This window comes from Cetorhinus maximus, unplaced genomic scaffold (genome assembly GCF_964194155.1).
Source record: "Cetorhinus maximus unplaced genomic scaffold, sCetMax3.hap1.1 HAP1_SCAFFOLD_2510, whole genome shotgun sequence".
NCBI classification, from domain to species: Eukaryota; Metazoa; Chordata; class Chondrichthyes; order Lamniformes; family Cetorhinidae; genus Cetorhinus; species Cetorhinus maximus.
In genome coordinates, this window is record NW_027598448.1 from 10,020 (window position 1) to 24,614 (window position 14,595).

The 14,595-nt window shown below is 55.0% G+C and overlaps 1 protein-coding gene across 2 annotated transcripts; it reads right to left on the minus strand.

The window, feature by feature from the left end:
* Positions 1 to 931: 931 nt before the first annotated feature.
* On the minus strand, positions 932 to 13,158 carry etfb (electron transfer flavoprotein subunit beta). Of its 2 annotated transcripts, XM_078537514.1 has the most exons (7): positions 13,042 to 13,158; positions 11,116 to 11,274; positions 8,959 to 9,117; positions 6,531 to 6,593; positions 4,589 to 4,747; positions 2,341 to 2,521; positions 932 to 1,659 (listed from the first exon to the last, which is right to left on the minus strand). In XM_078537514.1, the coding sequence occupies exons 1-6, from the start codon at positions 13,096 to 13,098 to the stop codon at positions 2,351 to 2,353; spliced, it is 768 nt and encodes a 255-aa protein (XP_078393640.1). In that variant the 5' UTR covers positions 13,099 to 13,158; the 3' UTR covers positions 932 to 1,659; positions 2,341 to 2,350. The 2 variants fall into 2 exon arrangements, with proteins under 2 accessions (XP_078393640.1, XP_078393641.1); XM_078537515.1 differs by lacking the exon at positions 2,341 to 2,521 and having other exon boundaries at positions 938 to 1,659.
* Positions 13,159 to 14,595: the final 1,437 nt, after the last annotated feature.

The following is a 14,595-nucleotide window of genomic DNA, read 5'->3' on the forward strand; positions in this document are numbered from 1 at the left end:
AACATTGATTGGAGGCCACAAAGACGACAAATGTCAACAGGCCTGAGGGTGTTGCCGTCCTTCAGTCCAGTCTCCTGTAAAATGGGTGGGATTATCCAGGCTTCTTACAGACAGTGAGACTGTCGGGTGGGATCAGCGGTGACACACAGGCAACTTTCATTTTAATTAATTCGTTCGAGGGATGCGGGTGTCGGTGGCACCATGCAGTCCTGACGGAGTGCTGCACTGTCACAGGGTCAGTGCTGAGGGAGCCCCACACTGTCGGAGGGTCAGTACTGAGGGAGCCCCACACTGTCGGAGGGTCAGTACTGAGGGAGTGCTGCACTGTCACAGGGTCAGTGCTGAGGGAGTGCTGAACTGTCAGAGGGTCAGTACTGAGGGAGTGCCGCACTGTCGGAAAGTCAGTACTGACGGAGTGCTGCACTGTCAGAGGGTCAGTACTGAGGGAGTGCTGCACTGTCAGAGGGTCAGTACTGAGGGAGTGCTGCACTGTCAGAGGGTCAGTACTGAGGGAGTGCTGCACTGTCAGAGGGTCAGTACTGAGGGAGTGCTGCACTGTCGGAGGGTTAGTACTGAGGGAGCGCCACACTGTCGGAGGGTCAGTACTGAGGGAGTGCTGCACTGTCGGAGGGTCAGTCCTGAGGAAGCGCCGCTTTGAAACGCTTTGGGATATCCTGAGGTGATGAAAGGCGATAGAGAAATGCAGGTCCTTCTTTCTCTTTCACCTCGCTGCCTGAAGGTGAGATGGGTCGTCTCCTTGAAGCACTGATCAAAGGTTTGGCACGACTGTGCGGCCATTTCAGGGTCATCCACGTCGCTGTGGGCCTGGAGTCACATGTAGGCCAGACCGGGTGAGGAGGGCAGATTTCCACCCCACCCCTAAAGGACATTAGTGACCCAGATGGGTTTTTATAATAATCGACAATGGCTCCATGGTCATCATTAGACTTTTAATTCCAGATTTTTACTGAATTCAAATTGCACCCTCTGCCGTGACGGGGTTCAAACCCGGGTCCCCAGAGCATTACCCTGGGTCTTTGGGTCACTAATCCAGCGACAATACCACTACACCATCGCCTCCCCCAATATAGGATCGTCACTGATAAACGCAATGGGGAATTCAGGAGAAACCTCTTTACCCAGAGAGTGGGGGGAATGTGGAACTCGCTCCCACAGGGAGTGGTGGAAGTGAATAGTGTCGATGTATTTAAGGGGGGGAAGCCGGATAAACACATGAGGGGAGAAAGGAATAGAAGGATATGGGAATGGGGTGAGATGGAGAGGGGGTGGGAGCAGAAACACCGGCACAGAGCAGATGGGCCGAATGGCCCTGTTTGTGTTGTCGACTCAATGTAACCTGACGGCCTCTATATATTTACAAATCAGCGATGAAGTGGGTCAAGCCCATCGCAGTGTTATTCAGTGTGTGGGGTAACATCACAGCACAAAGAGGGATGCAGCGGAGTTGGAGTTGTGAGGAAAGAAATTAGATTTATTCATCGTGTCCCAGGCACTGCTCAGTAAAGCCCTCGAGAGGCCATTCAGCAATTCGCTAATTTGTCCTTTGCAGGAAGCAGCCATTTTGCGCACCAATCAGAGACAAGGAGATCGAGGCACAGCCCTGAAGGTTGGGCGTTTCCCGGCAACCATCAGTCAACCCTAAACCAAAGAGAAGGGGAACAATTAGGGGATTTAATCACTTGCAGGTTATTGTTAGGTCACCAGTATTCAGCACGGGGTTAGATACAGAGTAAAGCTCCCTCTACACTGTCCCCATCAAACACTCCCAGGGCAGGTACAGCACGGGATTAGATACAGAGTAAAGCTCCCTCTACACTGTCCCCATCAAACACTCCCAGGACAGGTACAGCACAGGGTTAGATACAGAGTAAAGCTCCCTCTGCACCGTCCCCATCAAACACTCCCAGGACAGGTACAGCACGGGGTTAGATATAGAGTAAAGCTCCCTCTACACCGTCCCCATCAAACACTCCCAGGACAGGTACAGCACGGGGTTAGATACAGAGTAAAGCTCCCTCTACACTGACCCATCAAACACTCCCAGGACAGGTACAGCACGGGGTTAGATACAGAGTAAAGCTCCCTCTACACCGTCCCCATCAAACACTTCCAGGACAGATACAGAATAGGCTCAAGAGGTTGAATGGCCGCCGCCTGTTCCTGTGTAACAGGCTCGAGGGGGCTGAACGGCCGCCGCCTGTTCCTGTGTAACACAGGAGGGAACCGCGGCCGGGTTACGAGGGTCTCACTCTCAAACAAAGGTCGCTACAACCCGATCGCACTCCTTCCCTCCAATGACCTCCGCCCCCCTCCACTGACCTCCGCCCCCTCATATCCGGCCAATTTCCTTCAGCTTGTTCACGAGTTGCTCGGCGTTCTCCACCTTGACCCCCGCCGTGCGCTGTGGGGGGTCTTCCACGCTCAGTGTCTGCAGCTTACTGGAGACGTCCACGCCCAGCTCCTTGGGGCTGATCTTGTCGATCTTCTTCTTCTTGGCTTTCTGGCAGGGAGGGGGTGGGGAACATTGGCCAACGGAGAAGGAAGACAGGGCCGGAGATGGGAGGGAGAGGGAGAACAGGGAAAGTGGGGACAAAGCGGGGGGAGAGGGATGGGGTGAAAGTCACAGGGAGGAGAGCAAGAGAGACAGGGAAGAGGGAGATGAGCAGAGGAAGAGAAAAAGGGAGGGGGGAGGGAGAGAGAGAAGAGACAGAGGGGGAGGGGGACAGGAAGGAATGAGAGAGAGAGAGAGAGAGAGAGAGAGAGATAGAAAGAGAGATGGGTGAGAGAAACGCGATGAAAGGGAGAGGGATAGATGGAGGGGACAGGTTACAGGGAAATAACAAGATTATTTCAGTTTGACAGCACAGCATTTTAATTTACTCATTCACGGGATGCGGGCGTTGCTGGCTGGCCCAGCATTTATTTCCCATCCCTAATTGCCCCTTGAGAAGGTGGTGGTGAGCTGCCTTCTTGAGCCGCTGCAGTCCATGTGGTGTAGGTACACCCACAGTGCTGTTAGGGAGGGAGTTCCAGGATTTTGACCCAGTGACAGTGAAGGAACGGCCGATATATTTCCAAGTCAGGATGGTGAGTGACTTGGAGGGGAACTTCCAGGCGGTGGTGTTACCATGTGTCTGCTGCCCTTGTCCTTCTAGATGGTAGAGGTCATGGGTTTGGAAGGTGCTGTCGAAGGAGCCTTGGTGAGTCCCTGCATTGCATCTTGTAGATGGTACACACACTGCTGCAACTGTGTGTTGGTGGTGGAGGGAGTGAATGTTTGTGGATGGGGTGCCAATCAAGCGGGGCTGCTTTGTCCTGGATGGTGTTGAGCTTCTTGAGTGTTGTGGGAGCTGCACTCATCCAGGCAAGTGGGGAGTATTCCATCACACTCCTGACTTGTGCCTTGTAGATGGTGGACAGGCTTTGGGGAGTCAGGAGGTGAGTTACTCACTGCAGGATTCTTAGCCTCTGGCCTGCTCTTGTAGCCACAATAATCACGTCAAATATTTATTTCTAGCAAAGAGGGCAAACAGGGTCTTGGTATTACATCTCATTCAAAGGACGGTACCTCTGACAGTGCAGCAGTCCCTCAGTACAGGAGGGAGAGAGTGGGGGAGGGAGGGCAGGGCGAGGGTGTGAGGGAGGGAGGGCAGGATGGGAAGTGGCTGTAATAATTTCGGAGGATCACAGATGCTCACCATGATGTTGGGGAGGGTGGGGAAGGGGCTGTAATAATTTCGGAGGATCACAGATGCTCACCATGATGTTGGGGAGGGTGGGGAAGTGGCTGTAATAATTTCGGAGGATCACAGATGCTCACCATGATGTTGGGGAGGGTGGGGAAGTGGGTGTAATAATTTCGGAGGATCACAGATGCTCACCATGATGTTGGGGAGGGGGGGGGGGAAGGGGCTGTAATAATTTCGGAGGATCACAGATGCTCACCATGATGTTGGGGAGGGTGGGGAAGTGGCTGTAATAATTTCGGAGGATCACAGATGCTCACCATGATGTTGGGGAGGGTGGGGAAGTGGGTGTAATAATTTCGGAGGATCACAGATGCTCACCATGATGTTGGGGAGAGGGGGGGGGGAAGGGGCTGTAATAATTTCGGAGGATCACAGATGCTCACCATGATGTTGGGGAGGGTGGGGAAGTGGGTGTAATAATTTCGGAGGATCACAGATGCTCACCATGATGTTGGGGAGAGGGGGGGGGGAAGGGGCTGTAATAATTTCGGAGGATCACAGATGCTCACCATGATGTTGGGGAGGGTGGGGAAGTGGCTGTAATAATTTCGGAGGATCACAGATGCTCACCATGATGTTGGGGAGGGTGGGGAAGTGGGTGTAATAATTTCGGAGGATCACAGATGCTCACCATGATGTTGGGGAGAGGGGGGGGGGAAGGGGCTGTAATAATTTCGGAGGATCACAGATGCTCACCATGATGTTGGGGAGGGTGGGGAAGGGGCTGTAATAATTTCGGAGGATCACAGATGCTCACCATGATGTTGGGGAGGGTGGGGAAGGGGCTGTAATAATTTCGGAGGATCACAGATGCTCACCATGATGTTGGGGAGGGTGGCATAACGTGGTTCGTTGAGCCGGAGGTCAGAGGTAACTACGGCCGGCAGTTTGAGAGAAATGGTTTCCAGACCTCCATCCACTTCACGCGTCACTGTCAACTTCTTATCTTCTATCTTCACCTCTGAGGCAAAGGTTCCCTGAGCAGCGGGGGAGAAATCAAATCACCATAAACACCGAGCCACTAACCCAGGACCAGCCCCACCCACCCCCACCTCCCCTCCGACAGTGCAGCACTCCCTCAGTACTGACCCTCCGACAGTGCAGCACTCCCTCAGTACTGACCCTCCGACAGTGCAGCACTCCCTCAGTACTGACCCTCTGACAGTGCAGCACTCCCTCAGTACTGACCCTCCGACAGTGCAGCACTCCCTCAGTACTGACCCTCCGACAGTGCAGCACTCCCTCAGTACTGACCCTCCGACAGTGCAGCACTCCCTCAGTACTGACCCTCCGACAGTGCAGCACTCCCTCAGTACTGACCCTCCGACAGTGCAGCACTCCCTCAGTACTGACCCTCCGACAGTGCAGCACTCCCTCAGTACTGACCCTCCGACAGTGCAGCACTTCCTCAGTACTGACCCTCCGACAGTGCAGCACTCCCTCAGTACTGACCCTCCGACAGTGCAGCACTTCCTCAGTACTGACCCTCCGACAGTGCAGCACTCCCTCAGTACTGACCCTCCGACAGTGCAGCACTCCCTCAGTACTGACCCTCCGACAGTGCAGCACTCCCTCAGTACTGACCCTCCGACAGTGCAGCACTCCCTCAGTACTGACCCTCCGACAGTGCAGCACTCCCTCAGTACTGACCCTCCGACAGTGCAGCACTCCCTCAGTACTGACCCTCCGACAGTGCGGCACTCCCTCAGTACTGACCCTCCGACAGTGCAGCACTCCCTCAGTACTGACCCTCCGACAGTGCGGCACTCCCTCAGTACTGACCCTGTGACAGTGCAGCGCTCCCTCAGTACTGACCCTCCGACAGTGCAGCACTCCCTCAGTACTGACCCTCCGACAGTGCAGCACTCCTTCAGTACTGACCCTTTGACAGTGCAACACTCCCTCAGTACTGACCCTCTGACAGTGCAGCACTCACTCAGTACTGACCCTCCGACAGTGCAGCACTCCCTCAGTACTGACCCTCTGACAGTGCAGCACTCACTCAGTACTGACCCTCTGACAGTGCAGCACTCACTCAGTACTGACCCTCCGACAGTGCAGCACTCCCTCAGTACTGACCCTCTGACAGTGCAGCACTCCCTCAGTACTGACCCTCCGACAGTGCAGCACTCCCTCAGCACTGATTCTGGGGAAGTCGGTCTGGCTTAAGGTGCTTGATTCTTGGGAGAGGGGTCTCAACTTTCAAACTCAAAGGCGAGGGAGTGAGTGAAGCAAAGAGATCGAGAGCGTGCGAGAGCGAGCGAGCGTGCGAGAGCGAGCGAGAGAGAGCGTGCGTGTGAGAGAGAGCGTGCGAGAGAGAGAGAGAGAGCGTGCGAGAGAGAGAGAGAGCGTGCGAGAGAGAGAGAGAGCGTGCGAGAGAGAGAGAGCGTGCGAGAGAGAGTGAGCGTGCAAGAGAGCGAGCGTGCAAAAGAGAGCGAGCGAGCGTGCCAGAGCGTGCGAGAGAGAGCGAGAGCGTGCGAGAGAGCGAGCGTGAGAGAGCGAGCGAGCGTGCCAGAGAGAGCGAGCGTGCCAGAGAGAGCGAGCGTGCCAGAGAGAGCGAGCGTGCCAGAGAGAGCGAGCGTGCCAGAGAGAGCGAGCGTGCCAGAGAGAGCGAGCGTGCCAGAAAGAGCGAGCGTGCAAGAGAGACAGGCAGACAGAGAGCGAGAAAGAGAGCGCTGAAAACTCCAGTGAGTGGCAGCCAGCATCGGACACTCCTTACGCTCGGAGTAATGGAGGCCTAGGAGAGGGTGGAGATATTACCTGTGGCCAGTCCAGCAAGGCAGCAGTCATCTGTCCAGTCTGATTCCAGTCTCCATCGATCGCCTGTCAGCCCAGAGGGAGAGAGCATCAAGTTCAAGAATGAGCAACTCAGAACAAGACTCTTTAGCAAATTTCACAAGAACACGGATTCCTTTTTCTTTAATCTTGCTTGATGTGGAAAGCATTTGTTGCCCATCCCTAACTGCCCTTGAACTGAGTGTCTCGCTCGGCCATTTCATGGGGCAGTTAAGAGTGAACCACATCGCTGTGGAGTCTGCAGTCACATGTAGACCAGACCAGGGTAAGGACAGCAGATTTCCCCCCCTAAAGGGGCATTAGTGACCCAGGTGGGTTTTTACGACAATTGAGGATAGTTTCATGGTCACCGTCACTGAGACTAGATTTATATTCCAGACTTTATTACTCTTTTGGGGAGAACAAATTAACCAAAAAGCCAAGTGGACCAACTGATAGCCCCTAAGGGGGCACTGTCACTGAGGAGAAAGGAATTTAAAGGAACCTTCTCTCGCGCCTTTCCCCACCTCAGGACATCCCAAAGCCTTTCACAGCCAATGAGGGGCTTTTATTTGAAGTGTGCTCGCTGTTGTGATGCAGGAAACGCGGCAGCCGGTTTGCGCACAGCAAGATCCCACAAACAGCCCATGTGATAATGACCCAGATCATCTGTTTTTAGTGACGTTGGGGGAGGGATAAATATTGGCCTCAGGTCAGTCACCAGGGAGAACTACCCCCTCCCCGCTGCTCTTCTTCCAAATAGCGGCTGTGGGATCTTTAACACCCGCCCGAGGGCAGACGGGGGCCTGGGATTATGCCTCATCTGAAAGATGGTACTTTGCGCAGTGCAGTGCTCCCTCAGTACTGCCTCTCCAACAGTGCGGCACTCCCTCAGTACTGCTTCTCCAAACATGCAGCGCTCCCTCAGTACTGGCCCTCCAACAGTGCGGCACTCCCTCAGTACTGACCCTCCGACAGTGCAGCACTCCCTCAGTACTGCCTCTCCAACAGTGCGGCACTCCCTCAGTACTGCTTCTCCAAACGTGCAGCGCCCCCTCAGTACTGGTCCTCCAAACGTGCAGCGCCCCCTCAGTACTGGTCCTCCAAATGTGCAGCGCTCCCTCAGTACTGGCCCTCCAAACGTGCAGCGCTCCCTCAGTACTGGCCCTCCAAACGTGCAGCGCTCCCTCAGTACTGGCCCTCCAAACGTACAGCGCTCCCTCAGTACTGGCCCTCCAAACGTACAGCGCTCCCTCAGTACTGGCCCTCCAAACGTACAGCGCTCCCTCAGTACTGGCCCTCCAAACGTGCAGCACTCCCTCAGTACTGACCCTCCAACAGTGCAGCACTCCCTCAGTACTGACCCTCCGACAGTGCAACACTCCCTTAGTACTGACCCTCCGACAGTGCAGCACTCCCTCAGTACTGACCCTCTGACAGTGCAGCACTCCCTCAGTACTGGCCCTCCGACAGTGCAGCACTCCCTCAGTACTGACCCTCTGACAGTGCAGCACTCCCTCAGTACTGACCCTCCGACAGTGCAGCACTCCCTCAGTACTGGCCCTCCGACAGTGCAGCACTCCCTCAGTACTGGCCCTCCAAATGTGTAGCGCTCCCTCAGTACTGCCTCTCCAACAGTGCGGCACTCCCTCAGTATTGGCCCTCCAAATGTGCAGTGCTCCCTCAGTACTGTCTCTCCAACAGTACGGCACTCCCTCAGTACTGCCTATCCAAACATGCAGCGCTCCCTCAGTACTGCCTCTCCAACAGTGCAGCGCTCCCTCAGTACTGGCCTTCCAAACATGCAGCGCTCCCTCAGTACTGCCTCTCTGACAGTGCGGCACTCCCTCGGTAATGATTCTCCGATGGTGCAGCACTCCCTCAGTGCAGACCCACATTGCGGTGGTGGTGCTGAGCTGCCTTCTTGAACCGCTGCAGTCCCTGTGGTGTAGGTACACCCACCGTGCTGTCAGGGAGGGAGTTCCAGGATTTTGACCCAGTGTCAGTGAAGGAACGGCCGATATATTTCCAAGTCAGGATGGTGAGTGGCTTGGAGGGGAACTTCCAGGTGGTGGTGTTCCCATGTGTCTGCTGCCCTTGGCCTTCTAGATGGTAGTGGTCATGGGTTTGGAAGGTGCTGTCTAAGGATGAATTCCTGCAGTGCATCTTGTAGATGGTACACACACTGCTGCTACTGTGCGTCGGTGGTGGAGGGAGTGAGCGTTGAAGGTGGTGGATGGGGTGTCGGTCCTGCGGGCTGCTTTGACCTGGGGCGAACACCCATTTGAGCTGCCTGAACGAATGGGGTATTTGGGGAACAAAGAGGTGGTAATGGTGTCTACTCAAGTGTGAAGCTGCTGATAATGGGAGTGGGGAAACTGGGATGCCCGGATCCTGGGCATTGCCCACTCACCTGTTTGCCAAGTAGGATCAGGTCGGCCTCCTCCTTCTTGGCCAGGGCTGCCATGATCTTGGAGACCTGCAGAGGGCCCAGTGTCTCGTAGTCCTTCCCTGTCACCTCCACATGGATCCCCCTGTCTGCCCCCATAGCCAAGGCCGTGCGGATAGTTTCCTGTGGGAGAGAGGAGACGGTTCATCGCTTTGCTTCAACACCACACAGCTTCATGACCCAAGTCCCGGGCGGACCACAGAGCCATCGAGCAATTCAGCCAGAAACTCTCAGTACTGACCCTCTGACAGTGCAGCACTCCCTCAGTACTGACCCTCCGACAGTGCAGCACTCCCTCAGTACTGACCCTCCGACAGTGCAGCACTCCCTCAGTACTGATCCTCCGACAGTGCAGCACTCCCTCAGTACTGACCCTCTGACAGTGCAGCACACCCTCAGTACTGACCCTCCGACAGTGCAGCACTCCCTCAGTACTGACCCTCCGACAGTGCAGCACTCCCTCAGTACTGACCCTCCGACCTGACTCTCCCACAGTGCAGCACTCCCTCGGTACAGGCTCTGGGGAAGTGTCAGCCTGCACTCGGGGGCTCGAGTCTCTGCAGTGGGTGATGAACCCGTGACCTTTTGACTCAGAGAGCAGTGTGGTTGCTGAAACTCAGCCCTCTCGAGATGGACCCCACAGCAACCACCCCTAACCCCACCAAGCCCCCTGGACCAGGACTCTACTAATCCTGTTGTCCTAATGGTGAATGATTAACTCATTATAAACATTACACACTGATTTCAGCTGGTGGGTACAGGAATATCACTGCCTCCCAACTATTAACTCAGCACTGGTCTGCTTTATGAACTAAACACACAGGTTCAAGGGCATTTTGACAGAAAACCGTGAAATGAGCAGAAAACATGACATCTTCAATCATTCAATTTGAACAACCTGCATTTATATAGAGCCTTTAATATAGTTAAACATCTCCAAGTTGCTGCACAGGAACTTTTACCCCAGACAGAATTTGACCCCGAGCCACTAAAGGGGATATCAGGGACAGGTCAAAGAGGTCGGTTTTTAAGGAACGTCTTAATGCTGAAGGAGAGAGAGATAAGAGAGGGGTGGAGAGGTTTAGGGAGGGAATTCCAGAGCTCAGGGCCCCCAGGCAGCTGAAGGCACGGCCACCAATGGTGCAGCGATGGGAATCGGGGGATGGTCAAAAGGCTGGAATTGGAGGAGCGCAGAAACCTCGGAGGGTTGCAGGGGCTGGAGAGGGTTACAGAGATAGGGAGGGTTGTAGGGGCTGGAGAGGGTTACAGAGATAGGGAGGGTTGTAGGGGCTGGAGGAGGTTACAGAGAAAGGGACGGTTGTAGTGACAGGAGGGGGTTACAGAGGTAGGGAAGGTTGTAGGAACAGGAGGGTGTTACAGAGATAGGGAGGGGCATGAGGAGGGATTTGGAAACAAGGAGACGTTGCCAGTTCGTTAACCAAATTGGTGAGAAATGGGACTGTGCTCCCAACAGTCTGAAAGAGGCTGATCAGGGCCTCCTGTTGTTGGTCTCAAAACCAAACAAAGCACTTGGAAGATTAACTGTCCCCTGAAGGTCACTGTAAATCCTGTCGACCTCCACAAAGTAGCAGAGCCCTGTTACAGTCCTGCTGACTTTTCACAGGGTACAGGAGAAGGTGCAAAGGATGATCCCAGAACTGAGAGGTTATAACCAACAGGCAAGACTAAACAGGCTGGGGTTATTTTCTCTAGTAAAGAGAAGGCTGAGGGGTGACCTGATCGAGGTCTTTAAAATGATGAGAGGGTTTCGATAGGGTAGACGTAGAGAAGATGTTTCCACTTGTCAGGGTGAGATCAGAACTAGGGGCCATCGATATAAGATCGTCACTAATAAACCCAATGGGGAATTCAGGAGAAACCTCTTTACCCAGAGAGTGCGGAGAATGTGGAACTCGCTCCCACAGGGAGTGGTCGAGGTGAATAGTGTTGATGTGTTTAAGGGGGAAGCTGGATAAACACATGAGGGAGAGAGGAACGGAAGGATATGGGGATGGGGTGAGATGGAGAGGGGATGGGAGGAGCCTCGTGTGGAGCAGAAACACCAGCACGGAGCAGATGGGCCGAATGGCCTGTTTCTGTGCTGGGAATGTAGAATATTACCTGGCACTGTTGTGGGCCACAGCTAACCACAACCACCTCATTGGCATGTTTCTTCTCTTTCAGACGGACGGCCTCCTCCACTGCAATCTCACAGAAAGGGTTCATGGAATGTTTCACTCCATCTGTCACAACCCCAGTGCGATCTGGCTTCACCCTAATCTGCACAGAGACACAGAGAGAGAGAGAATCACTGCTAAAATCACCAGAACAGAGGGTCCTGACACACTCAAAGCTTGTAACGCAGTCCAATACTCCCGAAGCTGAGGGAGTGCCGTGCTGTCGGAGGGTCAGTACTGAGGGAGTGCTGCACTGTCGGAGGGTCAGTACTGAGGGAGTGCTGCACTGTCGGAGGGTCAGTACTGAGGGAGTGCTGCACTGTCGGAGGGTCAGTACTGAGGGAGTGCTGCACTGTCGGAGGGTCAGTACTGAGGGAGTGCTGCACTGTCGGAGGGTCAGTACTGAGGGAGTGCTGCACTGTCAGAGGGTCAGTACTGAGGGAGTGCTGCACTGTCGGAGGGTCAGTACTGAGGGAGTGCTGCACTGTCGGAGGGTCAGTACTGAGGGAGTGCTGCACTGTCAGATGGTCAGTACTGAGAGGGTGCTGCACTGTCGGAGGGTCAGTACTGAGGGAGTGCTGCACTGTCAGAGGGTCAGTACTGAGGGAGTGCCGCACTGTCAGAGGGTCAGTACTGAGGGAGTGCTGCACTGTCGGAGGGTCAGTACTGAGGGAGCGCTGCACTGTCAGAGGGTCAGTACTGAGGGAGTGCTGCACTGTCGGAGGGTCAGTACTGAGGGAGCGCTGCACTGTCAGAGGGTCAGTACTGAGGGAGCTGCACTGTCGGAGGGTCAGTACTGAGGGAGTGCTGCACTGTCGGAGGGTCAGTGCTGAGGGAGTGCTGCACTGTCGGAGGGTCAGTACTGAGGGAGCGCTGCACTGTCGGAGGGTCAGTACTGAGGGAGTGCTGCACTGTCAGAGGGTCAGTACTGAGGGAGTGCTGCACTGTCGGAGGGTCAGTGCTGAGGGAGTGCTGCACTGTCGGAGGGTCAGTACTGAGGGAGTGCTGCACTGTCGGAGGGTCAGTACTGAGGGAGCGCTGCACTGTCAGAGGGTCAGTACTGAGGGAGTGCTGCACTGTCGGAGGGTCAGTACTGAGGGAGTGCTGCACTGTCAGAGGGTCAGTACTGAGGGAGTGCCGCACTGTCGGAGGGTCAGTACTGAGGGAGTGCTGCACTGTCGGAGGGTCAGTACTGAGGGAGCGCTGCACTGTCGGAGGGTCAGTACTGAGGGAGTGCTGCACTGTCAGAGGGTCAGTACTGAGGGAGTGCTGCACTGTCAGAGGGTCAGTACTGAGGGAGTGCTGCACTGTCGGAGGGTCAGTACTGAAGGAGTGCTGCACTGTCGGAGGGTCAGTACTGAGGGAGTGCTGCACTGTCAGAGGGTCAGTACTGAGGGAGCGCTGCACTGTCAGAGGGTCAGTACTGAGGGAGTGCTGCACTGTCGGAGGGTCAGTACTGAGGGAGTGCTGCACTGTCAGAGGGTCAGTACTGAGGGAGTGCTGCACTGTCGGAGGGTCAGTACTGAGGGAGTGCTGCACTGTCGGAGGGTCAGTACTGAGGGAGCGCTGCACTGTCGGAGGGTCAGTACTGAGGGAGTGCTGCCCTGTCGGAGGGTCAGTGCTGAGGGAGTGCCGCACTGTCGGAGGGTCAGTGCTGAGGGAGTGCCGCACTGTCGGAGGGTCAGTGCTGAGGGAGTGCTGCCCTGTCGGAGGGTCAGTACTGAGGGAGCGCCGCACTGTCGGAGGCTCTTTCCCCACCAGGTTTTCCTTTGGGATTAAACCTGTTATTCCTGGGGGGGGGGGGGGGTGGGTCCAATGCGGGTTTAAAGCCCCCGGGGGAAGGTTTGGGGCCTCCCTCCCCCCGCCTCACCTTCACCGCGTAGTCGATCACCCGCTTCACCCCGACCAGCAGCCGCATCCCCGCCATCTTCCTCCCACCCGCCTGCCTTCCCTCTGAGCGGACCCGAGTGGGCAGCGCACACTTCCGGTCGGCCCCTTGACCCCACTTCCGCCCCGCAGCTCCCCTTATTCACTGAGGGGCATCTCTGGGCCGCCCCTGGGCCGTCCGGCTGGAGCGCCGCGCACCCAGACAAACGTTCCCCGTCCCCACCATCCACTCCTCCAACCTCCTCTACCTTGCTTAAAGATAAAAGCAAAAAACTGCGGATGCTGGAAATCTAAAACAAAAATAAAAATAAAAATAGCTGGAAAAACTCAGCAGGTCTGGCAGCATCTGCAGAGAGAGGGAGATAGGGTTAATGTTTAGAGTCCGTATGACTCTTCAACAGAACTAAGGAAAAATAGAAAAGAGGTGAAATATAAGGTGGTTTAAGAGGGGGTGGGACAGGTACAGCTGGATAGAGGGCCAGTGATAAGGTGGAGATAACTGAAAGATGTCATAGACTAAAGGGCAAAGAGGTGGTGACGGTGGTGATATTATCTAAGGGATGTGCTAATGGGGACATTAAGGGTAGAAAGCAGGACGAGCAAGGTACCAGGTAGCCCTAGTGGGGGTGGGGTGGGGGGAAGGGTTCGAAATAGGCTAGAAGGTAAGAGATAAAACAATTGATGGAAATACATTTAAAAATAATGGAAATAGGTGGGAAAAGAAAAATCTATATAAATTATTGGAGAAAAGGGGGATCGGAAAGGGGGTGGGGATGGAGGAGAGAGTTCATGATCTGAAATTGTTGAACTCAGTATTCAGTCCGGAAGGCTGTAAAGTGCCTAGTCGGAAGATGAGGTGCTGTTCCTCCAGTTTGCGTTGAGCTTCACTGGAACAATGCAGCAGGCCAAGGACAGACATGTGGGCAGGAGAGCAGGGTGGAGTGTTGAAATGGCAAGTGACAGGGAGATCTGGGTCATGCTTGCGGACAGACCGAAGGTGTTCAGCAAAGCGGTCACCCAGTCTGCGTTTGGTCTCTCCAATGGAGAGGAAACTGCATTGGGAGCTGCGAATGCAGTAGACTAAATTGGGGGAAGTACAAGTGAAATACTGCTTCACTTGAAAGGAGTGTTTGGGCCCTTGGACGGTGAGGAGAGAGGAAGTGAAGGGGCAGGTGTTGCACCTTCTGCGGTTGCATGGGGAGGTGCCGTGGGAGGGGGTTGAGGTGTAGGGGGTGATGGAGAAGTGGACCAGGGTGTCTCGGAGGGAACGATCCCTGCTGAATACTTGCAGCTCACCTTGCCAACTGCTCCAGGGCTGGCCAGGAGTCTCCAGGGAGTTGCAGATCAATCTCCAGCACTCTGCTGTGTGCAACCCTGCTGCTGTGCTGGGCTTTGAGCCTGTGTGCCACCCCCGGGCCTTGACCATAACCCAGAGGCCCAGGCCAATGCTCTGGGGACACAGGCTCAAATCCCACCAGGGCAGCTGGTAGAATTTAAATTGAATGAATAAAACCTGGAATTCAAAGCGAGTCTCAGC

Bases quoted from the DNA above. Each gene is read 5' to 3' on its own strand.
- etfb (XM_078537514.1), bottom strand. From the start codon at position 13,098: ATGGCGGGGATGCGGCTGCTGGTCGGGGTGAAGCGGGTGATCGACTAC. The intron at 11,275-13,041 runs GTGAGGCGGGGG...GTCTCTGTGCAG, and splicing joins TGATCGACTACGCGGTGAAG to ATTAGGGTGAAGCCAGATCG. The intron at 4,748-6,530 runs GTAATATCTCCA...CCCGCTGCTCAG, and splicing joins CCTTGCTGGACTGGCCACAG to GGAACCTTTGCCTCAGAGGT.